Source organism: Ranitomeya imitator, chromosome 2 (genome assembly GCF_032444005.1).
Source record: "Ranitomeya imitator isolate aRanImi1 chromosome 2, aRanImi1.pri, whole genome shotgun sequence".
Classification (NCBI taxonomy): Eukaryota; Metazoa; Chordata; class Amphibia; order Anura; family Dendrobatidae; genus Ranitomeya; species Ranitomeya imitator.
This window is the reverse complement of record NC_091283.1, coordinates 559,074,701-559,097,190: the sequence shown is the minus strand read 5'-3', so window position 1 is coordinate 559,097,190 and position 22,490 is coordinate 559,074,701. Positions and strand designations below refer to the sequence as shown.

Sequence of the window (22,490 nt, the reverse complement as noted above, 5' to 3'; positions counted from 1 at the left end):
CTCCCAGGGAGATGCTAGACCTGGGGCCTCCCTCAACTGCTTGGTCTGCCCTTTCCTCGCTACCGTGTGACATCCTGCCGACTATGCCAAGTGTAATAGAGTGTAGGGTAGAGTATGTCACCACGGAACAGACAGACCAACTGTTGAGGGGGATTTATTAATAGGAGTAAGATTCTCCTCGCAGGGAGAAAACAGAGGGGGTTAATAGAGAAAGAGCAAATGGTATAACAATATACAACAAGCTCACAGAAGCTATGAAACAGTTAAGCTGGCAGTCTTTCTGCAGTAGCGATGCTACACACACACTGTGCAGTTTACTTGTCACACTCAGGGAGTCTTGGCTTGTCACTGCGGTCACCGGGGCTGCGTGCTCGGGTCACTGTCTCTGCACTGTCAGGGGGACAGTCTTCTCTGATTATGGAGGCTTCCGAGTCTACACTCTCACATCCAGCCTTCACTACGGCTGGTATCTCAGCCTCAGTGCCCTCACAGGGAGCACTCTCTCTCGGAGAGTGCGGCATAGCAGCCTGCTTTCTCTCTGGTGCGCTGTCCCCTCTGTCTCGCGCGCTCTGCTCTCCCGCTCTTTTATGACCACACCCCTCTCTCTTCCTCTCTGCCCCCAGTAGTCACATGGTCCCCTCTGTTAAGTGCAGAAAATCCTCCCCCAACAACCCAGCTGTACGACTAAGTGGTTCCAGGTAAGGAGCAGGGAAAGCAATCTCCTTTTGGCTCGTCTTCCTCTTCACCCCCTTACAATTGAAGTGGCCGCACACTCAGTTATACTCACCCAGCGCTGACCACAACACTTCGGAGGTAGAGGACAGGATTGATTTGGAGATCTGGTGCACTCAATTGTGATTGGATCTTCTCTTCAAAGTCATCCTTCAGTGCTCAGCAGGGATTGAATCTTCCCTGTGATGTCCTTTTCCTGATATGGTCCTGCTTATTTATTATGCTTTGCTTATATAGCGCTATCTTATTCTGCAGCGCTTTACATATCATATCATCGCTGTCCCCAATGGTGTTTACAATCTAAATTCCCTATCAGTATGTGTTTGAAGTGTAGGAGGAAACTGGAGTACCCGAAGGAAACCCACGCAAACAGGGGGAGAATATACAAACTCCTTGCAGATGTTATCCTTGGTGGGATTTGAACCCAGGACCCCAGGGCTGCAAGGCTGCAGTGCTATCCACTGAGCCACCGTGCTGCTTTTACTGTGCATGGCATCCTCTGTAGCGCATGTGCAGTACAAACTTCAGGATCATTTTAAGATAATCACGGACTGTGCTTTTTTCTGCTGGACGTACTGACGACAGAGAAAAGCACAGGGTTTTTAAGGACTGTCTGTAAATGTATGGATGGTTGGCAACCCAGGACCCAGCAGGTCTAAGGCACATCTATCATAACAGCAGCAAACTGAAAACTAGTGCAAGAGATGCCACATTTCAAGATGAAGTCCAGCATTTTTTTTCTTTTCCAGTTCACCTCTCTGCCTGCAGAAGTAAAGGTACCGTCACATTTAGTGACGCTGCAGCGATCTAGACAACGATCCCGATCGCTGCAGCGTCGCTGTGTGGTCGCTGGAGAGCTGTCACACAGACAGCTCTCCAGCGACCAACTATGCGAAGTCCCCTGGTAACCAGGGTAAACATCGGGTTACTAAGCGCAGGGCCGCGCTTAGTAACCCGATGTTTACCCTGGTTACCAGTGCTAATTTTAAAAAAAACAAACACTACATACTTACATTCCGGGGCCTGTCCCCCGGCGTTCTGCTTTCCTGCACTGATTGTGAGCGCCGGCTGGCCGTAAAGCACAGTGGTGACGTCACCGCTGTAATCTGCCATACGGCTGGCCGGCGCTGACAGTGCAGGGAAGCAGAACGCCGAGGGCCGCGTCAGACACCGGAACGTAAGTATGAAGTGTTTGATTTTTTTTACATTTACACTGGTAACCAGGGTAAACATCGGGTTACTAAGCGCGGCCCTGCGCTTAGTAACCCAATGTTTACCCTGGTTACCAGTGAAGACATCGCTGAATCGGTGTCACACACACCGATTCAGCGATGTCTGCGGGAGATCCAGCGACGAAATAAAGTTCTGGACTTTCTGCTCCGACCAGCGATGTCACAGCAGGATCCTGATCGCTGCTGCGTGTCAAACACAACGATATCGCTATCCAGGACGCTGCAACGTCACAGATCGCTAGTGATATCGTTGTGAAGTTGGTCAGTGTGAAGGTACCTTAACACTGTGATAATACTTTTTTCTAAGTATCAGTCTGGGAGACGGAACAACAACCCAGGAGCTGTCTACTCATCAGCAGTAACTGTGATAGAAGTTCTGTCAACGCTTCCTCCTTTCAACTGTGGAAACTTTTGTGGTACAGTCAATACAACTTAATCTTACAGCAAGTTCTGGTGATATAGATGGTGTTGTGATGTTAGTCTCTATAAGATCACATGGCTTAGCTAGACAAAAAGAATCCATTAACTTTCAGATGGAATGGAACACCTAAATACTTGCTGAGTTACATATAAGGGACTAGTGACAGGATGAATAGAAAAAAAATCACTGGACTGCTACTTTAGGTAGAATGGGGAAATAGGCCACACTGGAGATGTGGTTAGCATTTTCCATCAGTATTTTGAAATCAGTAGTGGATGTAAAGTGGTGAAGTGTGAATAAAGCCTAGTTAGGAAGGGAAGCTTACCATGATTGTTTTGATCTCGCTTCTCATGTAAACAATTCCAGCACTGCTGCATCCATACTCCTTCAGATTATCACTCAAATCACAGCGAATATTATGGAAATTCTAAGAAAAGTTAAAGAAAAGAAAAAAGTTAAAAAGAGCTTTGCCTCCATATGAGGAATGTGCATTTTTGGTATGTTCTTCACAACTTATTTTCGCCATTCTAAAACGTTATGTTTCTCCTCACTATCTGTTGAAAAAATGATATAACTTATAACGGATGAGTCATCAGATTTTGTAATTCCATATTTGGAGATATTAGATATATTAATAAAGGGTTTTTTTCCATTTGAAAATCTAGAAAACAAGGATGACAACCCTTATGGGTGCTGTAATGGAAATCGTAATGGCTTATATGAAGTTTTCCCCAGAAAAATTGAAGAAATACCGGTAAATATCTGAATTTTTAATAAGTTAACAAAGACGTCTCATGGGTTTTATATATGAAGTTTTGATTTAGGGTGGAACTGCTATTTAACAAGGCACACAGTGAGTGGATCCATTTACCCTATATCTTGTGATTATTGATGAAGTGCGAAGAGTTGCGGAGCTAGCTGAAACTGAAGCTTTACATTTTGCTAAAATGTCTCATTACTTAAATACATATAGAAAATGCATAAATTAATGGTATATATTAATAGGACAAAAAGAATCCCACCTGCTTCAGAAGTGAGAAAATATTTCCTAGGAGAAGTGTGAGCATGTCCCTTCCAGTACATAAACGTATCTAAACAATTCTGCTTAGAGAAATAATGTGTATCCAAAGTGACCAAAAATATAATAAACTGTCAGATAAATGTGAAATACTGTATGAAAGTGTGTCATTCCAGGTTCAGTCTTACCTCATCTGTGCAATATGAGCAATCCATATGTACGCGAATACATTCTGTGCAGGTTTTAGCTCTTGAGGCTACACAAACATTGGCTGTGAATGCAAAGAGACCGATTAGGGCTATGCTGTATATGCATGCTGCATAAAAATACACAAATGCTTGATGACTACCCATGTGGTAAGGTAATGATAGAATATTGGTTGACATTGGATCCAAAATAACATACATATAGATTTTGTTGAAGATTAGCTGTGTGGCAGTGAGAAAAATGGGATTAATGCAGTGAGGCACAGTGACAGAGGAGGTTTGTTCAAACATGCAAAATGCTTACATTTAAGGAGTTGTACATTTTAATTATTAATTCATTTTATTTACATTTTACTTAATTAATCTTGGAATAAAATTAAGTTCCACAATTGGAAATATTAAATAAAATGTTCCTGCGCTGAGATAATCTTATAAATGTGCCCCTGCTGTGTACTGTGTAATGGCTGTGTCTGACCGTACAGGAGCGTGGTCTGATCATACCACAGCTCCTGGGTAAGGGAGGAAACAAAAGAGACTATACAGACAGGACAGCGTGTAAACACTGGTGATTCTTTTTGTGAGGTAAAACATTTAACTTTCTGTTTTTAAACAACGTTTTAGGCTACTTTCACACTGGCGTTTTTTGCCAGACGTCGCAATTCGTCGTTTATGGCAAAAAACGCATCCTGCAAAGCTGTTTGCAGGATGCGTTTTTGCCCCATAGATTAACGTTAGCGACGCATTGCGACGCTTTGCCACACGTCGCAACCGTCGTGCGATGGTTGCGCTGTGTTGTGGCGGACCGCCGGGAGCAAAAAACGTTACATGTAACGTTTTTTGCTCCTGACGGACCGCTTTTTCCGACCACGCATGCGCGACCGGAACTCCGCCCCCACCTCCCCGCACCTCACAATGGGGCAGCGGATGCGCCGGAGAAATGCATCCGCTGCCTCCGTTGTGCAGTGCGTTGCGATGGGGAGATTCCGACGCTAGTGTGAAAGTAGCCTCACCTCAAAGGAGGAATCAGCTTCTATCTCGTGCTGTCCCGTCTGATTACTCTCCTTTGCTTCCTCCCCTGCCCAGGAGCTGTGGTATGATCAGACCATGTTCCTGCAGGGTCAGACACAGCCATTACACAGTACACAGCAGGGGCACATTTATAAGACTAGAGAGGAGGAAAAGCGTTGTGTTCCTGATGATTGACAGTTTAGACCAGCGGCATGGTCGTGCATTTACCGTAGTTCAAACTGTGTATTCTCTGATGCTACAAGCAGAGGCAGCATCCAGAGGAGCATGATGGAATTGAAGTTGGGCAGCTTCAGAACAGTGCTTGCAAGGTCTATAGCAAAGAGCCTGTAAGCGTGCTCCTTGCCTAGGGGATACAGCTCTTCAAATTTGGATTTATTAAGATTTATTCGGACTCCCATGACAGCACTACGAGAGAGGGGATCCGCCCTTCAGGAACAGGAAACCTACAGATACAAAAGGGCGGTACCTCTCCCCATGCATCAGTTGGTTTCCTGTTCCTGGAGGGACAGGATCCTACAGATTTCATCTCGTAAGGAGCCCAGGCCGGCCGGTCGAATCTGGTAGCGGGGGGGTCTCCTACCTCGACCGGTGCGGAAAGTCCTGGAGACGCCACGGTGGTCCAGGCTGGACTGCACGTCAGTGGCGTTGGCAGCAGGGAGCAGGGTCCGGAGGATTCCTTGTCTCCGGGAGCCGGCGTTGGTATGTTTCATTTTCCCCCCCTGGGTCAGGCGGCGGCGGTGAGGTGCGGTGGTACAGTTGCGGCGTCGGAAGTGGAGCGCCATCCGGAGCACTGCTGGGCATTCCCGGCGTCCTGCATCGCTCACTGAGCGTTTCCGGAATGCTGGGGCGCCAGGGGGTGGAGCCGGCAGGCGCTTCCGGTTTGCGGTGGGCTGCGCATGCGCGGTCTTTTCCAAAATGGCGGCGCCCATGGTCCGGTCGCCGGTTTCTTCTGCATTACCACCGCTAACATCCCAGCTGCAGCCTGATCATCAGGAACCAATGGGGAACACGCCAGGTGGCCTGCTGACCGGAATACAGGGGATATAAGCAGGTGTTGGCGATAGAACCCTGCTTTTGGCCACAGTCTCATCATGGCAGATGATGGTGAGCAGCAGCCTCAGCTTCTGGATAAAGTGCGGCAGGAAGCCGTGGGAAAGGAGTATATCAGAAGTGACCAGTCCAGCCGTAAAAGCGCGTCCAGGCAAGGATCTAGAGCTTCGACTGGCAAGGAGCCCCCTCGTGTTCCGGTACCTTTTTCTTTGGCGTACACTGGTAAGTGATCTACGTGAATGTTCACTCAGTGACGCGGGCCCCTTATACTTTGTCATTCTAGGGGAAGAGAAGTGCAAAGTCGAAACATAAGGAGTGTGCCCTATGTGAAGTTCCTTTACCAGATTCCTACCCTAAAAAATTGTGTGCCTCCTGTATACAACAGACGGTGAGGTCTACAGGAGTGGAGGGGTTGAGTGACATCAGGCTAGATAGATGGTATCTCCCTTATTGTCCTCCCCTAGGTAGCGGAAGAATCTGCTTCTACGGCTAGTCTAAAGGAGATGATCCGTATGGAAGTTAAGGAATCCCTGCGGTCTTTGTCCCAGGCGGGAAGTTCAAAACAAAGAGCTTCGGTGATCTCAGACTCTTCGGAGGAAGATAAAGAGGAGGGTTCTTATGGCTCGATTCTCTCTTCCTCGTCATCAGAAGAGGACTCTGGCCGATTCTGTCTGCCTCTAGACCGGGTGGATAAACTGGTCAAGTCGGTCAGAGGCACGATGGGCCTAGAAGAGCCTAAGACTCAGCCTTCCCGTCAGGAGCTAATGTTCAGCGGCTTGGAACACAAGAAACGCAGATCTTTCCCGGTGAATGATAAAATTCAAGACCTGATTCTCCGGGAATGGAAAAAACCGGAGAAGAAAGGTTCTTTGCCACCAGCTTTAAAGCGCAGGTATCCCTTTGAAGATGCGGCTGTGGATACCTGGGACAAGGCCCCTAAATTAGATGCTGCGGTGGCGAAAGCATCTAAGAAAGCAGCATTACCTTTCGAGGACATGGGTTCCCTTAAAGACCCCCTTGACAGGAAGGCGGATACCTTCCTTAAAGGTACCTGGGAGATGGCAGCCGGATCTTTGAGGCCAGCAGTGGCTGCGACTTGTACAGCCAGATCCCTAATGGTCTGGCTGGAACAGTTGGAATCCCAGCTTAAAGAAGGCGCTTCCAGGAATTCTATTCTAGGTGCGCTTCCAGTGATTCAGGATGCTGCGGCTTTCCTGTCGGATGCATCGGTGGACTCGGTCAGAATGGCAGCCAGAGCAGCAGGACTCTCCAACGCGGCTCGTAGAGCCTTATGGTTGAAGTGTTGGTCGGGGGATATCCAGTCAAGATCCAAGTTATGCGCTATCCCATGTAAAGGGGAATATCTCTTTGGGCCAACTTTGGATGAGCTGCTCGAAAAGGCTGGGGATGATAAGAAAAAATTCCCTAATTTGTCATCAGCTTCTTACCGGCGTCCATTCAACAGGAGGAGATTTGGTCGTGGAAGGAAGCGCGCGTCCTCACCCTCTAGAGAAAATTTTAGATGGGAGGATAGACGCAGGAAAGGTACGGGTTACATGTTTCGCCGTTCCTCAAAAGAACGTAAGAAACCAGACCAATGACTAGCAATCCCTGTGGGAGGGAGATTGTCAACCTTCTCTTCCGCATGGACTAACATCACGAATAGTGACTGGGTCCGAGGTATTATATCGGAAGGCCTAAAATTGGAATTTGTTCACTGGCCTCGGGATAAGTTTATGCTAACCCCCTTGCGTTCCTCCACTATTGAGCAGACGGCCCTAGAGTCAGAGGTCATGACTTTATGCCGTAAAAATGTACTGATTGAGGTTCCGGAGTCAGAAAGAGGAAGAGGATTCTACTCTCCTCTTTTTCTGATTCAAAAACCAGACAAGTCGTTCAGGACTATTATCAATCTTAAATCCCTTAATGAATACCTGGTTAATACCACGTTTAAAATGGAGTCAATCAGTTCTGCAATAAAGATGTTGTTTAAACACTGCTTCATGGTAGTTGTGGACTTAAAGGATGCATACTATCATGTTCCTATCCACGAAAACTTTCAGAGGTTTCTACGTGTGGCGGTGTCTATGGGAGGTATTGTTCGCCATTTTCAATTTAGAGCCCTTCCCTTCGGCCTCTCAGCGTCTCCCCGGGTATTTACTAAAGTAGTTGCGGAGGTTATGGCGCACTTACGTGAATCCGATATCCTCATTGTCCCGTATCTGGATGATTTCCTAATAGTGGGGAACTCAGTAGACCATTGCCTGGCTCAGGTTAAAACAGCTATATTTAAACTGGAAAATCTGGGCTGGATCGTAAATTACGATAAGTCCCGTTTGCAACCCCTAAAGACCCAGAGGTTCCTAGGGCTGCTGTTAAATTCCGAGTCTCAACAATGCTGTCTTCCACCTGATAAATTACTTCATATCCAACAACAGGTGTTAAAAGCAATTAATAAACCATCCATGACCCTTAGACAGGCTATGTCTTTGTTAGGTTCCCTAACTTCCTGTATTTCCGCCGTCAGTTGGGCCCAATTCCACTCCAGGCCTTTACAGTTTGACGTACTACATTATGATAGAGTCTTACAGGGTTCCTTGCAGGGTCAGATGACATTAAGTTCAGGGGTTCTTGCATCTCTTAGATGGTGGCTAGAGGAAGACAATCTGTCAGCTGGAGTTCCCTGGGTGACTCAGGTGACTCGGGTAATCACAACAGACGCCAGCCCCACGGGGTGGGGGGCACACATGGGTGACGTTGTAGTCCAGGGTCTATGGGACCCCCAAACATCTGCCTCTTCCAATCAGAAGGAGTTGATGGCAATTGAATCCTCAATTAAGGAACTCCTCGTGTATCTACAGGGTCACCATGTCAAAATCCTCTCCGACAATCAGGTGGCAGTGGCCTACGTGAATCACCAAGGTGGAACACGCTCCGAGTCCCTGATGGAAATAGCGGACCGCCTGCTTCAGATAGCGGAAAACCATTTTCTATCTTTAATAGCAGTACACATAAAAGGGAAGGAAAATATAAAGGCGGACTTTCTAAGTCGAAACACCTTAAGACAAGGAGAATGGTCTCTGAACACAAAAATCTTCAACCAGATTGTTCGCAGGTGGGGTCATCCAGAGGTGGACTTATTTGCCAACAAGGACAACAGAAAAGTGAAAAAATTCTGTTCCTTAAATCCCAGGGAATATCCGCTGGCAGTGGATGCCTTCCTGATCAGATGGGATTTCCGGTTGGCTTATGCGTTTCCCCCGCTAAACCTGTTGCCTCTGGTGGTCAGAAAGATAAGGGAGGATCAAGCGAGAATCATACTGATCGCTCCGTTCTGGCCCCGAAGGGCTTGGTTCTCCTGGCTCAGGACCATGTCGGTGGAAGACCCCTGGGTACTGCCGGACATCCCGGACCTACTTCATCAAGGTCCGATCAACCATCCACAAGTGAAGGGTCTCCATTTGACGGCATGGTCTTTGAGAGGTCACTGTTAAAAAACAGAGGATTTTCTCCAAATCTCATTGATACCCTTATGAAGAGTAGAAAACTCATAACAACTAAGATCTACTCTAGAACTTGGAGGAAGTTTCTGGCCTCTTCAAATTTTAATATCGAAGAGGGTTTATCAATTAACCAGATTCTAGAATTCCTGCAGAGGGGGCTAGAGCTAAATCTATCCACAAGTACTCTAAAAGTACAAGTCTCAGCCCTGGGGGCTCTATTTTCTTGTAACATTGCTGGTAATTATTGGGTATCAAGGTTCATCAAAGCAGCTAGTAGATCCAGACCTATACACAGGAATAGGTCAATGCCTTGGGATCTCAACCTAGTCCTCTCAGCCTTGACTAAAGAACCGTTTGAGCCTTTACATTCAGCCTCACTTAAATTACTATCCCTCAAAACAGCATTCTTGGTGGCGATTACATCTGCTCGTAGGGTAGGAGACATACAGGCTCTTTCTAGGCTCTCCCCCTATACAGAGTTTCTACAGGACAGAGTAGTCCTCAGACCAGATCCAGCTTATTTACCTAAAGTGGCCTCAGATTTTCATAGATCTCAGGAGATAGTTCTACCATCATTTCTCCCTAATCCTTCTAATTCCAAAGAGGAGTTACTCCATACGTTAGATGTTAGGAGATGTCTCTTAGAATATATATCAGTCACTGATGCTTGGAAGAGAGAGGAGGCGTTGTTTCTATCCTTCCAAGGTCCCAGGAAAGGTCTTAGAGTGTCAAAGTGCACGTTAGCAAAGTGGATTAGGGAGGCTATCTCTCTGGCTTATACTGCAGGTGGAGGTCCTGTTCCGCAGAATCTGAGGGCACATTCCACTCGGGCCATGGCTGCATCCTGGGCTGAGAGATCTGGAGTCTCCATCGACCAGATATGTAAGGCGGCTACGTGGTCATCCCCTTCCACCTTTTTCAAACACTATAGGTTGGACTTGGGGTTCTCTTCTGATCTCACCTTCGGGTTAAGGGTGCTGCAGGCTATAGTCCCTCCCTAAGGTAGTTTACATCTCTGTAATTCTCTCGTAGTGCTGTCATGGGAGTCCGAATAAAGCATTAAGCTACTTACTGGTAGCGGCATTTTTCGGAGGCCCATGACAGCACCCTTAGTTCCCTCCCTATTCACGTGGGGGTTGCACTTCCTATAGTATATATAATGAGATAGATAGATCTCACGTATGGTATATAGTTCAATATGATGGATTATTTTTGTACATAAACTGGATATAATGTATATTTGTGTGCTACTAACCGCGGTAGTCCTCTCAGGCTCTAATATACAACTGATGCATGGGGAGAGGTACCGCCCTTTTGTATCTGTAGGTTTCCTGTTCCTGAAGGGTGGATCCCCTCTCTCGTAGTGCTGTCATGGGCCTCCGAAAAATGCCGCTACCAGTAAGTAGCTTAATGCTTTTTTGGGAGGGGAAATAATACACACAAAGGAAATTTTTCACAAAACAACACAATACACCACGCACCTGAAATTAGGGGAGGAAGAATAATACCAGGGAAGGGAATGGGTAATAGGGAAGGGTATGGAGGGACATAGGATAAAATTCAACTAATAAATCAACTGAACCTAATGTACCAATTTTTAACAATACAATAGGAAATAGATATTTATCACCAATTTCTATGTAAAATACTTTCAGGATGACATGTCAATGTTCTTTATTATAACGTCTCTTGTAGTAGAATTATTTCTAATAGCATATGCATATTCAAAAACATTATTAGATGAAGCTTTAACTATTACATCTGAAATAGTTGTGGGTTGAACTTTTTTCGAGTTGTCTAATATTTTTGTGACTAGAAAGATATGCATTACAATAGATCTAACGTTGATTGGCAGATTGTTTGCTTCCAGTGATAATGATGCTAATTGATGTGAAGATGGAACTTCCAACTTACTGACTAATTTGAACAAATCAAAAACTTCTTTCCACAATTCAGCGCTTACTGGACAATGTCATAAAATATGTATAAGGTTGCCTTTATGTCCCCATTCCCTCCAACACTTTTCCAATTGTTCTGGGAAGATCTTATGACGTTTCACTGGTGTGAAGTACCACCTTGTTAGTCTTTTAACCCTCCGTCACATACAATATTCGGACTAACGAGTTCACATACAATGTGCCTGTCAGGCGCCTGCTGGAAAAATACCTATAATATCTAATGTTTGCAATTTCAGTGCTCTAAAAGTGATCAGTGACCTTCATAGGGATGTAATAAAAGAGACTACACATAATCAGTTGCAAAAAAAAACCATTTACTTAACATAAAACTAATAACTATGAAATACAAACTTTTCAAAACTCCCGCCAAATAGTCCCCAGTTCGACTCTCTCAAAAAAATGTACAAAGAAAATTTTTGAACACAAACTTAATTTTAAGGTACCTTAAGTACTATTAAAAACATATTCAATCAGAAGTAGATGCTGAGGTTTCCCCAGAAAAGTCACACTTGCAGAGCAAATATCAAGAATTACACACCATTTTTGCATGTGTCAGGCAAATTGCTTTATGACATTTGAGACATTCATAATTTGAAAGCCTTCTGGTTCCGCTTTCCGTTTGGCAGGTGGTGCATCTCCTTCTTTTGTGAGGTGGTGCAGATGGTGACTTTTCACCATCATCTTCTGGGCGGAACCTTTTGAGCTGAACTTGAAGGCGAGAGGGGATACCGATTGTTTTCACGCTTCTCCTGCGTAGCTCTCCAAGTACTAGTCCATGGGCCAATTTTTTCAGATACAATCGTCTACGGAGTGGTTCAAGCTTGTTTTCAAGATAAATTACTTGTGAATTTATACCACCCAAATTCAACATAGCAAAAAATATTACCATTGGCCAGCGTTTGATGTTTCTGCTGACGTTGAAAGTGGAGCACATCTGATCTGCTGTATCCACACCCCCTTTGGTGGCATTGTAAAATGTAATTATCTCCGGTTTTATTTCTGCCCCAGTCCCAGGATCGATGGCAGCATCATCATGAAGTGTTGATAGAAGAAGTACGATTTTTTTGGCATGTGGTACATAGGAAACTAAAGCCTTTCCATTATGGAATGCAAACATACTGCTGTACTGTTGTCTCTCTTTCACACTTACAAACTGTGGCGGCAATTCCCTTTTGTTTTTTCTTACAGTTCCCACATATGACAGCTTCTGAATTTTCAGATAATCAATCAGATCACAACTTGTAAACCAATTGTCAGCTGTAATATTGCGACCCGATCCAAATAAGGGTTCAGCCAGTCTTTTTACAACATCAATGGGTTTGTTGCTCACACAGTAAGGACCTTCTGGTTGTTTTCCTGCATAAACTTCCAGGTTGTAAGTGTAGGTCTTACTGGCATCAACAAGGGCATACATTTTTATTCCATATTTGTTTGGCTTTGATGGAATATATTGACGAAAGGCACATCTACCACGAAAACCAGGGAGCATTTCGTCAATAGTGAGATTCTCTCCAGGGTAATAACTTTGTTTACAGTTTACAACAAATCTTTGAAATATATCACGAATTGGAGCAAGTCGGTCATGTGTTTTGCGTTCGGTTCGGGTAGTTCTGTCGTCAAACCGAAGGCAACGAATTAGAATCTTGAATCTGTTTATGGACATAAGGCTAAATTTTTCAACTCCATCCCCATCTTTACCCCAAAGTTCCTCCAAACTTTGTCTATTTGCCCTATAAGCTCCTGCAAGGTACAGTAATCCAAAAAAAACACGCAGTTCTATTTCATCTGTGGGCTTGATGGTTCTGTTGCAGATGTACTTGTCCTTTATAATGTCTATATATTGGTTGGTATATGTGACAATAGAGTCCAGAATGTCATCTGTAAATATACTGTTCCAGCATTCAACTGCAGTTTTTGCATTACGTGCAGTTCCTATTACTGCAGGAAGGTGAGTAATAATGTTTAAAGGTTCCCTACGTTTTTTCTGGAATGGCTTCTTGTTCCATTTAGTATTTTTATCTTTTCCAATATAATATGATCCAACTTCTTCATTCTCACCACTGTCACCATCTTGCTCTGTTTCAGAATCCAGGACACATTCTTCCACCTCATCATGAGAATCAATCTCACTTTCCTCTCCTAAATCCTCATTCAGTGTGAGGTCTCTATCATCTAACAGCATGTTTGTTACTTCCTCAACATCAAGTTGTTTGGATAAATTGTACATTTTCCTCTCCATTTCAGCAGATAATCTGAAGCAAGAGAAGGAATATGTTAGGGAACTACTGTATATGCCTGAGCAGCACACTTTCTTTCATAAAATCTCCCTTATTTCTATGAAATATCCTCACATTTTGTGCTATACATTCATAAAACAAGCTAAATAAACTATTGTGATGAATAAAAACATAAAATACCAACCTTACTGAATGTGACGTATTCACATACAATGAGCCTGAGAGATCTGTGCAGCTATATCCTCTCCCCTGAAGCTCTGAAATCCAACTGTGATATCAGGTTTCACAGACCTTCAAGAGACAGGAGACTACCTGGAGGGAGGGGGTTTCCTCACAATCTGGTGAGGAAGGAGAAATGAAAGTAAAAGAGAAGCGCCTGTCAGATCAGTTGTATGTGACGGAGGGTTAAAGGAGGATTCGTGTAAACTGGCATTGGATGAGTTTGTACATGAGTTTTTCACTGCATTACGCTATTTTTTCTAATGAAAATTTGACACCCAACTCATTTTCCCAATTTAACATATATTTTTGTTTAGAAAATGCCAAATCTTCTTTAAAAAGAGTATAAATATGTTTGGCGGAGACACACCTCTGATACACTGCAGCAGTGGCTGGTAACTTAGGCAACACGCAGTAAACAATGTAATGAAAAAATCACTCCATTCTTGAGAACGGACAGCATTTTTAATAAGAGGTAAAGTGCAAAGTTAGTTTTAAAATTACTTTTGCGATTTTAACCATTCGTGATGCTGAGACAACATCATCTGAATCAGAAAGTAGCATTTATAGCTACCTCTTTGTATGTGTTCAGTTTACATACACACAGAACTGTAAGCGGAGGGTTTTCTATTCTCCATAATAGTTTGATTCAAATCTAGCCTTTCTTCAGACCTCTCTAGCATTAAAGTAATACACATAGCTATACGACGTGTGACCGCCTCCCCGGGCAACCAACAAAAGAGCTAAATGCAGCTGGACGTGGCCAGACGCTTCGCCTTCCCCATCAGCTATTTAGAAGGCCCTGTTGTACTTAACATTTCAATCCACTTGAAGACTGTGTGCTAGAAATGATGCCAAAGATACAAAACTGCTACTGAGATGCAGCTTTAGTCCCTTCGGGGCCACATATAATTATACCAAAGTCCACAATAGAATGTTTAGTGCCACGGGATCAACAGATAAATATATAGAAATTATTTATGACAAAGACTCATAAAAATGTTTCCCCAAGAAGAGATTGCTATTAACGAAATGTGTAATCTTATCCATGCAAAGTCCCTAAAGGGCTTTTCCCATCATAGACACTCCTCCTTGGAATAAATGAATACATTGGCAACTGGTCGTTACCTCAAACAGGACAGTGTCACATTATAAAGGAAAATACTTCAGTTAAAAGGGATCTGTCACCAGTTTTTACCACCTAGTCTGAGGGCAGCCTGATGTAGAGCCACAGACCGGGGTTGCTTTTCAGCAAACAGAGTCGGGGGTTTGGTCAAGATTAATGATGTCCTCAATGCTGAGAAATACAGGGAGACACTTATTAATCATGCAATACCTTCAGGAGGGTGTCTGATTGCCTCCAAATTTATTCTGAAATGCAATATAGGCCGCAGAAACACAGCCAATGTAATTAAAGTGGTTCTCCTGGAATAGGGAAAAAATAACTAAAGGAAATTAAATTATAAATAGATTCCTAAATACATTTAATTTTCAAATCACATTCGTTTTGCCAAGGGAAGTACGGTAATCACTATAGAATTAAAATGGCCGCATTCTCATTTCACAGAGAGAAACCTGTCCAAGATTGTTATGACAGATACCTGTGACCATGTGCAGTAGAAAGCTGTGCCCTCCTTCATATGTAGGAAGATGGGCTCCACCAGGGCCGCCATCAGGGCATTACTGCCCTTACTGCTGTAAGGTGACCAGTGAGCGGCAATACAGAGGGGCCCGCAGGTCCGGGGACCCACTCTTGTGCTTCTGCTCACCGGACCCCATCGTGAAATAAAGTGCTGTGCACACATCAGTGCTGGGGCCTGGGAGCTTTCGGAGCTCCACGGCCGTCTAACCTTGATGGCTGTCCAGCTCCCTCCGTCTTCTCTGTACTTCCAGTTAGGTGACTTGCCATACACGATGTCATTGCTTACGCGCCAACATGTACAAGCAGAACTGTGCCTGCAGGGGACCGTCTGTGAGGTGTGTCTGAGGGGGGAAACTGCACATGTTGAAGTGTGTCTGATGGATGGGAACTGCACATGATGAAGAGTGTCTGATTGGGAGCTGCACATGATGAAGAGTGACTGATGGCGGAACTGCTCATGTTCAAGTGTGTCTGAGGGGGACTGCACAAGATGAAGTAGGGGAGGGGGACTGCACTTGATCAAGTTGAGGGGAGCAGGATTGCACATGATGAAGTTGGGGGAGTGGAACTGCACATGATGAAGTGGGGTGTGTGACCTGATGAAGTGGAGGGGAGTGGGACTGCCCATGATCAAGTGGGGGGAGTGGGACTGCACATGATGAAGTGTGTCTGAGGGGGGACTACAAATGATGAAGTGTGGGGATGGGCACTGCACTTGATAAAGTGTGTCTGAGGGGTAACTGCAAATGATGAAATATGGGGAGGGGAACTGCACATGATGAAGTGTGTCTGATGGGGGAACTGCACATGATGAAGTGTGTCTGAGGGGGGACTACAAATGATGAAGTGTGGGGAGGGGCACTGCACTTGATAAAGTGTGTCTGAGGGGGAACTGCAAATGATGAAATGTGGGGAGGGGAACTGCACATGATGAAGTGTGTCTGATGGGGGAACTGCACATGATGAAGTGTGTCTGAGGGGGTATTGCACATGATGAAGTTGGGGATGAGTGGGACTACGCATGATGAGGTGGGGGGCAGTGGGACTGCACATGATGAAGTGGGGGACTGGGACTGCACATGATGAAGTGCGAGAAGGGACTGCAAATGATAAAGTGGGGGGAGTGGGACTGCAAATGATGAAGTGGGGGAGTTGGACTGCACATGATGAAGTGGGGGAGTGGGACTGCACATGATGAAACTGGGGGAGTGGGACTGCACATGATGAAGTGGGGGAAGTGGGACTGCACATAATGAAGTGTGTTTAAGGGAGGTCTGCAATTGATGAGGTTGGGGGACTGAAAATGATGAAGTGATGGGGAGTGCAAATGATGAAGTGAGGGGGGATGTGGACTGCAAATGATGAAGAGAGGATGACTGCAAATGATGAAGTGGTGGGTAGGGGACTGCAACTGAAGTGAGGGAAGAATGGGGGACAGCAAATGATGAAGTGAGGGATGGAGGACAGCAATTGAATTGAAGGTGGGGAGAACAAATGATGACCTGGGGGAGAGCAAATAATTATGAATTTTGAGGGTGGGGGAGTAAATGATGTATTGAATGTGGGTGAGAGCGGTTGATAATGAATAGAGGGTGGAATAGGCATGTAAATATAATGAATCGGGGGAGCGGGAGGTACATAGTGGGGTGCGTTGAGGATGCAGTGAATGGTAATGAATTGGGGTAAGAGTACAGGTGCTAATTAATTTATATATTTATTAGGTGCGGAAAGTGGCTATGTATAGTTAGTGGGAGTACAATGGTGGATTATAATTTATATTTGGAATGGTGGACTGCATGATAACTAATTATATATTAATGGTGGGTGCTTGTCTATATTAGCTGTGTAGTGTAGAATAAGGGGAAAAAGTGGGGGATATGCTCTGGAAGGGGTGCTCTAGATAACTATGTGTTATTTTATGCAGAGATGAGTCTTGGCTGGAAGAAGGAATGGCGGTCTGCGCTGCATGAAAAAGAAAATTAAAGATGAAGAACTTCAGCTAGAGACGTCACTAGTGAGTCAGTATGTTACATCTACACTGACACTATACACTGTATACTATATACAGAGCTCCTGTGTATAATGTCACCGGGAAACACTGTACTACCTGTACTGTTGTGAATTCTGTGGCAGAGCTCCCTCCTGTGGTCACAAGTGGTACTTCGGCTGGTTCTCTCTGTGAGCTTCCGTTGGTGGAGGAAAGTGGAACTGCGGCTTCTGAGTTTCCTTCCTCAGGTGATGTGGTGAAGTCGTTAGGTGCTGCTCTATTTAACTCCACCTAGTGCTTTGATCCTGGCCTCCAGTCAATGTTCTAGTATTGGACCTGTTTCCTCCTGGATCGTTCCTGTGGCCTGCTGCTCTGCATAGCTAAGTTCCTCTTTGCTATTTGTTTGCTGTTTTTTTCTGTCCAGCTTGTCTTTTTGTTTTTTTCTGCTTGCTGGAAGCTCTGGAACGCAGAGGGTGTACCTCCGTGCCGTTAGTTCGGTACGGAGGGTCTTTTTGCCCCCTTTGCGTGTTTTTTGTAGGGTTTTGTGTTGACCGCAAAGTTACCTTTCCTATCCTCGCTCTGTTCAGAAAGTTGGGCCTCACTTTGCTAAATCTATTTCATCTCTACGTTTGTCTTTTCATCTTAACTCACAGTCATTATATGTGGGGGCTGCCTTTTCCTTTGGGGTATTTCTCTGAGGCAAGGTAGGCTTATTTTCTATCTTCAGGCTAGCTAGTTTCTCAGGCCGTGCCGAGTTGCATAGGGAGCGTTAGGCGCAATCCACGGCTGCCTTTAGTGTGGTTGGAGAGGATTAGGGATTGCGGTCAACAGAGTTCCCACGTCTCAGAGCTCGTTCTTGTTTTTTTGGGGTTATTGCCAGGTCACTGTATGTGCGTTGACCTCTATGTCCATTGTGGTACTGAATTACCTTTCATAACAGTACTGGAGGCCAAAAGTACTAATGATTCCCAATAGAGGGAAAAAAGAAGTTCTGAGACCATTTTTTTTTCTTTGCACTGTGTTTTGCCTTTTTTTTCCCCTAGACATTTGGGTGGTTCAGGACACAGGTGTAGCAATGGACATTAAAGGTCTGTCTTCATGTGTGGATCAGCTCACGGCAAGAGTACAAAGTATTCAAGATTTTGTGGTTCAGAATTCTATGTTAGAACCGAGAATTCCTATTCCTGATTTGTTTTTTGGAGATAGAACTAAATTTCTGAGTTTCAAAAATAATTGTAAACTATTTCTGGCTTTGAAACCTCGCTCCTCTGGTGACCCAGTTCAACAAGTTAGGATCGTTATTTCTTTTTTGCGTGGCGACCCTCAGGACTGGGCATTTTCTCTTGCGTCAGGAGATCCTGCATTAAGTAATATCGATGCATTTTTCCTGGCGCTCGGATTGCTGTACGATGAGCCTAATTCTGTGGATCAGGCAGAGAAGAATTTGCTGGCTCTGTGTCAGGGTCAGGATGAAATAGAGGTATATTGTCAGAAATTTAGAAAGTGGTCCGTACTCACTCAGTGGAATGAAGGTGCGCTCGCAGCTATTTTCAGAAAAGGTCTCTCTGAAGCCCTTAAGGATGTCATGGTGGGATTTCCTATGCCTGCTGGTCTGAATGAGTCTATGTCTTTGGCCATTCAGATCGGTCGACGCTTGCGCGAGCGTAAATCTGTGCACCATTTGGCGGTATTACCTGAGCTTAAACCTGAGCCTATGCAGTGCGATAGGATTTTGACCAGAGTTGAACGGCAAGAACACAGACGTCTGAATGGGCTGTGTTTCTACTGTGGTGATTCCACTCATGCTATCTCCGATTGTCCTAAGCGCACTAAGCGGTTCGCTAGGTCTGCCACCATTGGTACGGTACAGTCAAAATTTCTTCTGTCTGTTACCTTGATCTGCTCTTTGTCATCGTATTCTGTCATGGCATTTGTGGACTCAGGCGCTGCTCTGAATTTGATGGACTTGGAGTATGCTAGGCGTTGTGGGTTTTTCTTGGAGCCCTTGCAGTGTCCTATTCCATTGAGAGGAATTGATGCTACGCCTTTGGCCAAGAATAAGCCTCAATACTGGACCCAGCTGACCATGTGCATGGCTCCTGCACATCAGGAGGTTATTCGCTTTCTGGTGTTGCATAATCTGCATGATGTGGTCGTGTTGGGGTTGCCATGGCTACAAGTCCATAATCCAGTATTAGATTGGAAATCCATGTCTGTGTCCAGCTGGGGTTGTCAGGGGGTACATGGTGATGTCCCATTTCTGACTATTTCGTCATCCACCACTTCTGAGGTTCCTGAGTTCTTGTCTGATTACCGGGATTTATTTGATGAGCCCAAGTCCGATACCCTACCTCCGCATAGGGATTGTGATTGTGCTATTGATTTGATTCCTGGTAGTTAATTCCCAAAAGGTCGACTGTTTAATTTATCTGTGCCTGAGCACGCCGCTATGCGGAGTTATGTGAAGGAGTCTTTGGAGAAGGGGCATATTCGCCCGTCATCGTCGCCATTAGGAGCAGGGTTCTTTTTTGTAGCCAAGAAGGATGGTTCACTGAGACCTTGTATAGATTACCGCCTTCTAAATAAGATCACTGTTAAATTTCAGTACCCCTTGCCATTGTTATCTGATTTGTTTGCTCGGATTAAGGGGGCTAGTTGGTTCACCAAGATAGCTCTTCGTGGTGCGTATAATCTTGTGCGTATTAAGCGAGGCGATGAGTGGAAAACTGCATTTAATACGCCCGAGGGCCATTTTGAGTATCAAGCAATGCCATTCGGACTTGCCAATGCTCCATCAGTGTTTCAGTCCTTTATGCATGACATCTTCCGAGAGTACCTGGATAAATTCCTGATTGTGTACTTAGATGACATTTTGATCTTCTCGGATGATTGGGAGTCTCATGTGAAGCAGGTCAGAACGGTGTTTCAGGTCCTGCATGCTAATTCTTTGTTTGTGAAGGGATCAAAGTGTCTCTTTGGTGTTCAGAAGGTTTCATTTTTGGGGTTCATCTTTTCCCCTTCTACTATCGAGATGGACCCTGTTAAGGTCCAAGCCATCCATAATTGGACTCAGCCGACATCTCTGAAAAGTCTGCAAAAGTTCCTGGGCTTTGCTAATTTTTATCGTCGCTTCATCTGCAATTTTTCTAGTATTGCTAAACCATTGACCGATTTGACCAAGAAAGGTGCTGATTTGGTCAATTGGTCTTCTGCTGCGGTGGAAGCTTTTCAAGAGTTGAAGCGTCGTTTTTCTTCTGCCCCTGTGTTGTGTCAACCAGATGTTTCGCTTCCGTTCCAGGTCGAGGTTGATGCTTCTGAGATTGGAGCAGGGGCTGTTTTGTCGCAGAGAAGTTCTGATTGCTCGGTGATGAAACCATGCGCCTTCTTTTCCAGGAAGTTTTCGCCTGCTGAGCGAAATTATGATGTGGGCAATCGAGAGTTGCTGGCCATGAAGTGGGCATTCGAGGAGTGGCGTCATTGGCTTGAAGGAGCTAAGCATCGCGTGGTGGTCTTGACTGATCATAAGAACTTGACTTATCTCGAGTCCGCCAAGCGGTTGAATCCTAGACAAGCTCGTTGGTCGTTGTTTTTTTGCCCGTTTTGACTTTGTGATTTCATACCTTCCGGGCTCTAAAAATGTGAAGGCGGATGCTCTGTCTAGGAGTTTTGTGCCTGACTCTCCGGGTGTATCTGAGCCGGCGGGTATCCTCAAAGAGGGAGTAATTGTGTCTGCCATCTCCCCTGATTTGCGGCGGGTGCTGCAAAAATTTCAAGCTAATAAACCTGATCGTTGCCCAGCGGAGAAACTGTCTGTCCCTGATAGGTGGACGAATAAAGTTATCTCTGAGGTTCATTGTTCGGTGTTGGCTGGTCATCCTGGAATCTTTGGTACCAGAGAGTTAGTGGCTAGATCCTTTTGGTGGCCATCTCTGTCGCGGGATGTGTGTACTTTTGTGCAGTCCTGTGGGATTTGTGCTCGGGCTAAGCCCTGCTGTTCTCGTGCCAGTGGGTTGCTTTTGCCCTTGCCGGTCCCGAAGAGGCCTTGGACACATATCTCTATGGATTTTATTTCAGATCTTCCCGTCTCTCAAAAGATGTCAGTCATTTGGGTGGTCTGTGATCGCTTCTCTAAGATGGTCCATTTGGTACCCTTGTATAAATTGCCTTCCTCCTCTGATTTGGTGCCATTGTTTTTCCAGCATGTGGTTCGTTTACATGGCATTCCAGAGAATATCGTTTCTGACAGAGGTTCCCAGTTTGTTTCGAGGTTTTGGCGAGCCTTTTGTGGTAGGATGGGCATTGACTTGTCTTTTTCCTGGGCTTTCCATCCTCAGACTAATGGCCAGACCGAACGAACCAATCAGACCTTGGAAACATATCTGAGATGCTTTGTTTCTGCTGATCAGGATGACTGGGTGTCCTTTTTGCCTTTGGCTGAGTTCGCCCTTAATAATCGGGCCAGCTCGGCTACCTTGGTTTCACCGTTTTTCTGCAACTCTGGGTTCCATCCTCGTTTCTCTTCTGGGCAGGTTGAGTCTTCGGACTGTCCTGGTGTGGATACTGTGGTGGACAGGTTGCAGCAGATTTGGACTCATGTAGTGGACAATTTGACTTTGTCCCAGGAGAAGGCTCAACGTTTCGCTAATCGCAGACGCTGTGTGGGTCCTCGACTTCGGGTTGGGGACTTGGTTTGGTTATCTTCTCGTCATATTCCTATGAAGGTTTCCTCTCCTAAGTTTAAACCTCGTTTTATTGGTCCGTATAGGATTTCTGAGGTTCTTAATCCTGTGTCTTTTCGTCTGACCCTTCCAGATTCTTTTTCCATACATAACGTATTCCATAGGTCATTGTTGCGGAGATACGTGGCACCTATGGTTCAATCTGTTGATCCTCCTGCCCCGGTTTTGGTGGAGGGGGAGTTGGAGTATATTGTGGAGAAGATTTTGGATTCTCGTGTTTCAAGTTGGAAACTCCAGTATCTGGTTAAGTGGAAGGGTTATGCTCAGGAAGATAATTCCTGGGTCTTTGCCTCTGATGTCCATGCTCACGATCTTGTTCGTGCCTTTCATATGGCTCATCCTGGTCGTCCTGGGAGCTCTGGTGAGGGTTCGGTGACCCCTCCTCAAGGGGGGGTACTGTTGTGAATTCTGTGGCAGAGCTCCCTCCTGTGGTCACAAGTGGTACTTCGGCTGGTTCTCTCTGTAAGCTTCCGTTGGTGGAGGAAAGTGGTACTGCGGCTTCTGAGTTTCCTTCCTC

The 22,490-nt window shown here is 45.2% G+C and overlaps 1 protein-coding gene across 3 annotated transcripts in view; it reads right to left on the bottom strand.

Annotated features, from left to right (window-relative positions):
- Nucleotides 1–22,490, bottom strand: part of ITGB4 (integrin subunit beta 4) — a 121,178-nt gene that overhangs the window by 63,892 nt on the left and 34,796 nt on the right. For all 3 annotated transcript variants that reach the window (XM_069752039.1, XM_069752038.1, XM_069752040.1), the window contains exons 3-4: nucleotides 3,592–3,674; nucleotides 2,711–2,812 (exon numbers count right to left, since the gene is read on the bottom strand). In XM_069752039.1, coding sequence (XP_069608140.1) covers nucleotides 2,711–2,812; nucleotides 3,592–3,674 — 185 coding nt within the window. The remainder of the gene's footprint in view (nucleotides 1–2,710; nucleotides 2,813–3,591; nucleotides 3,675–22,490) is intronic.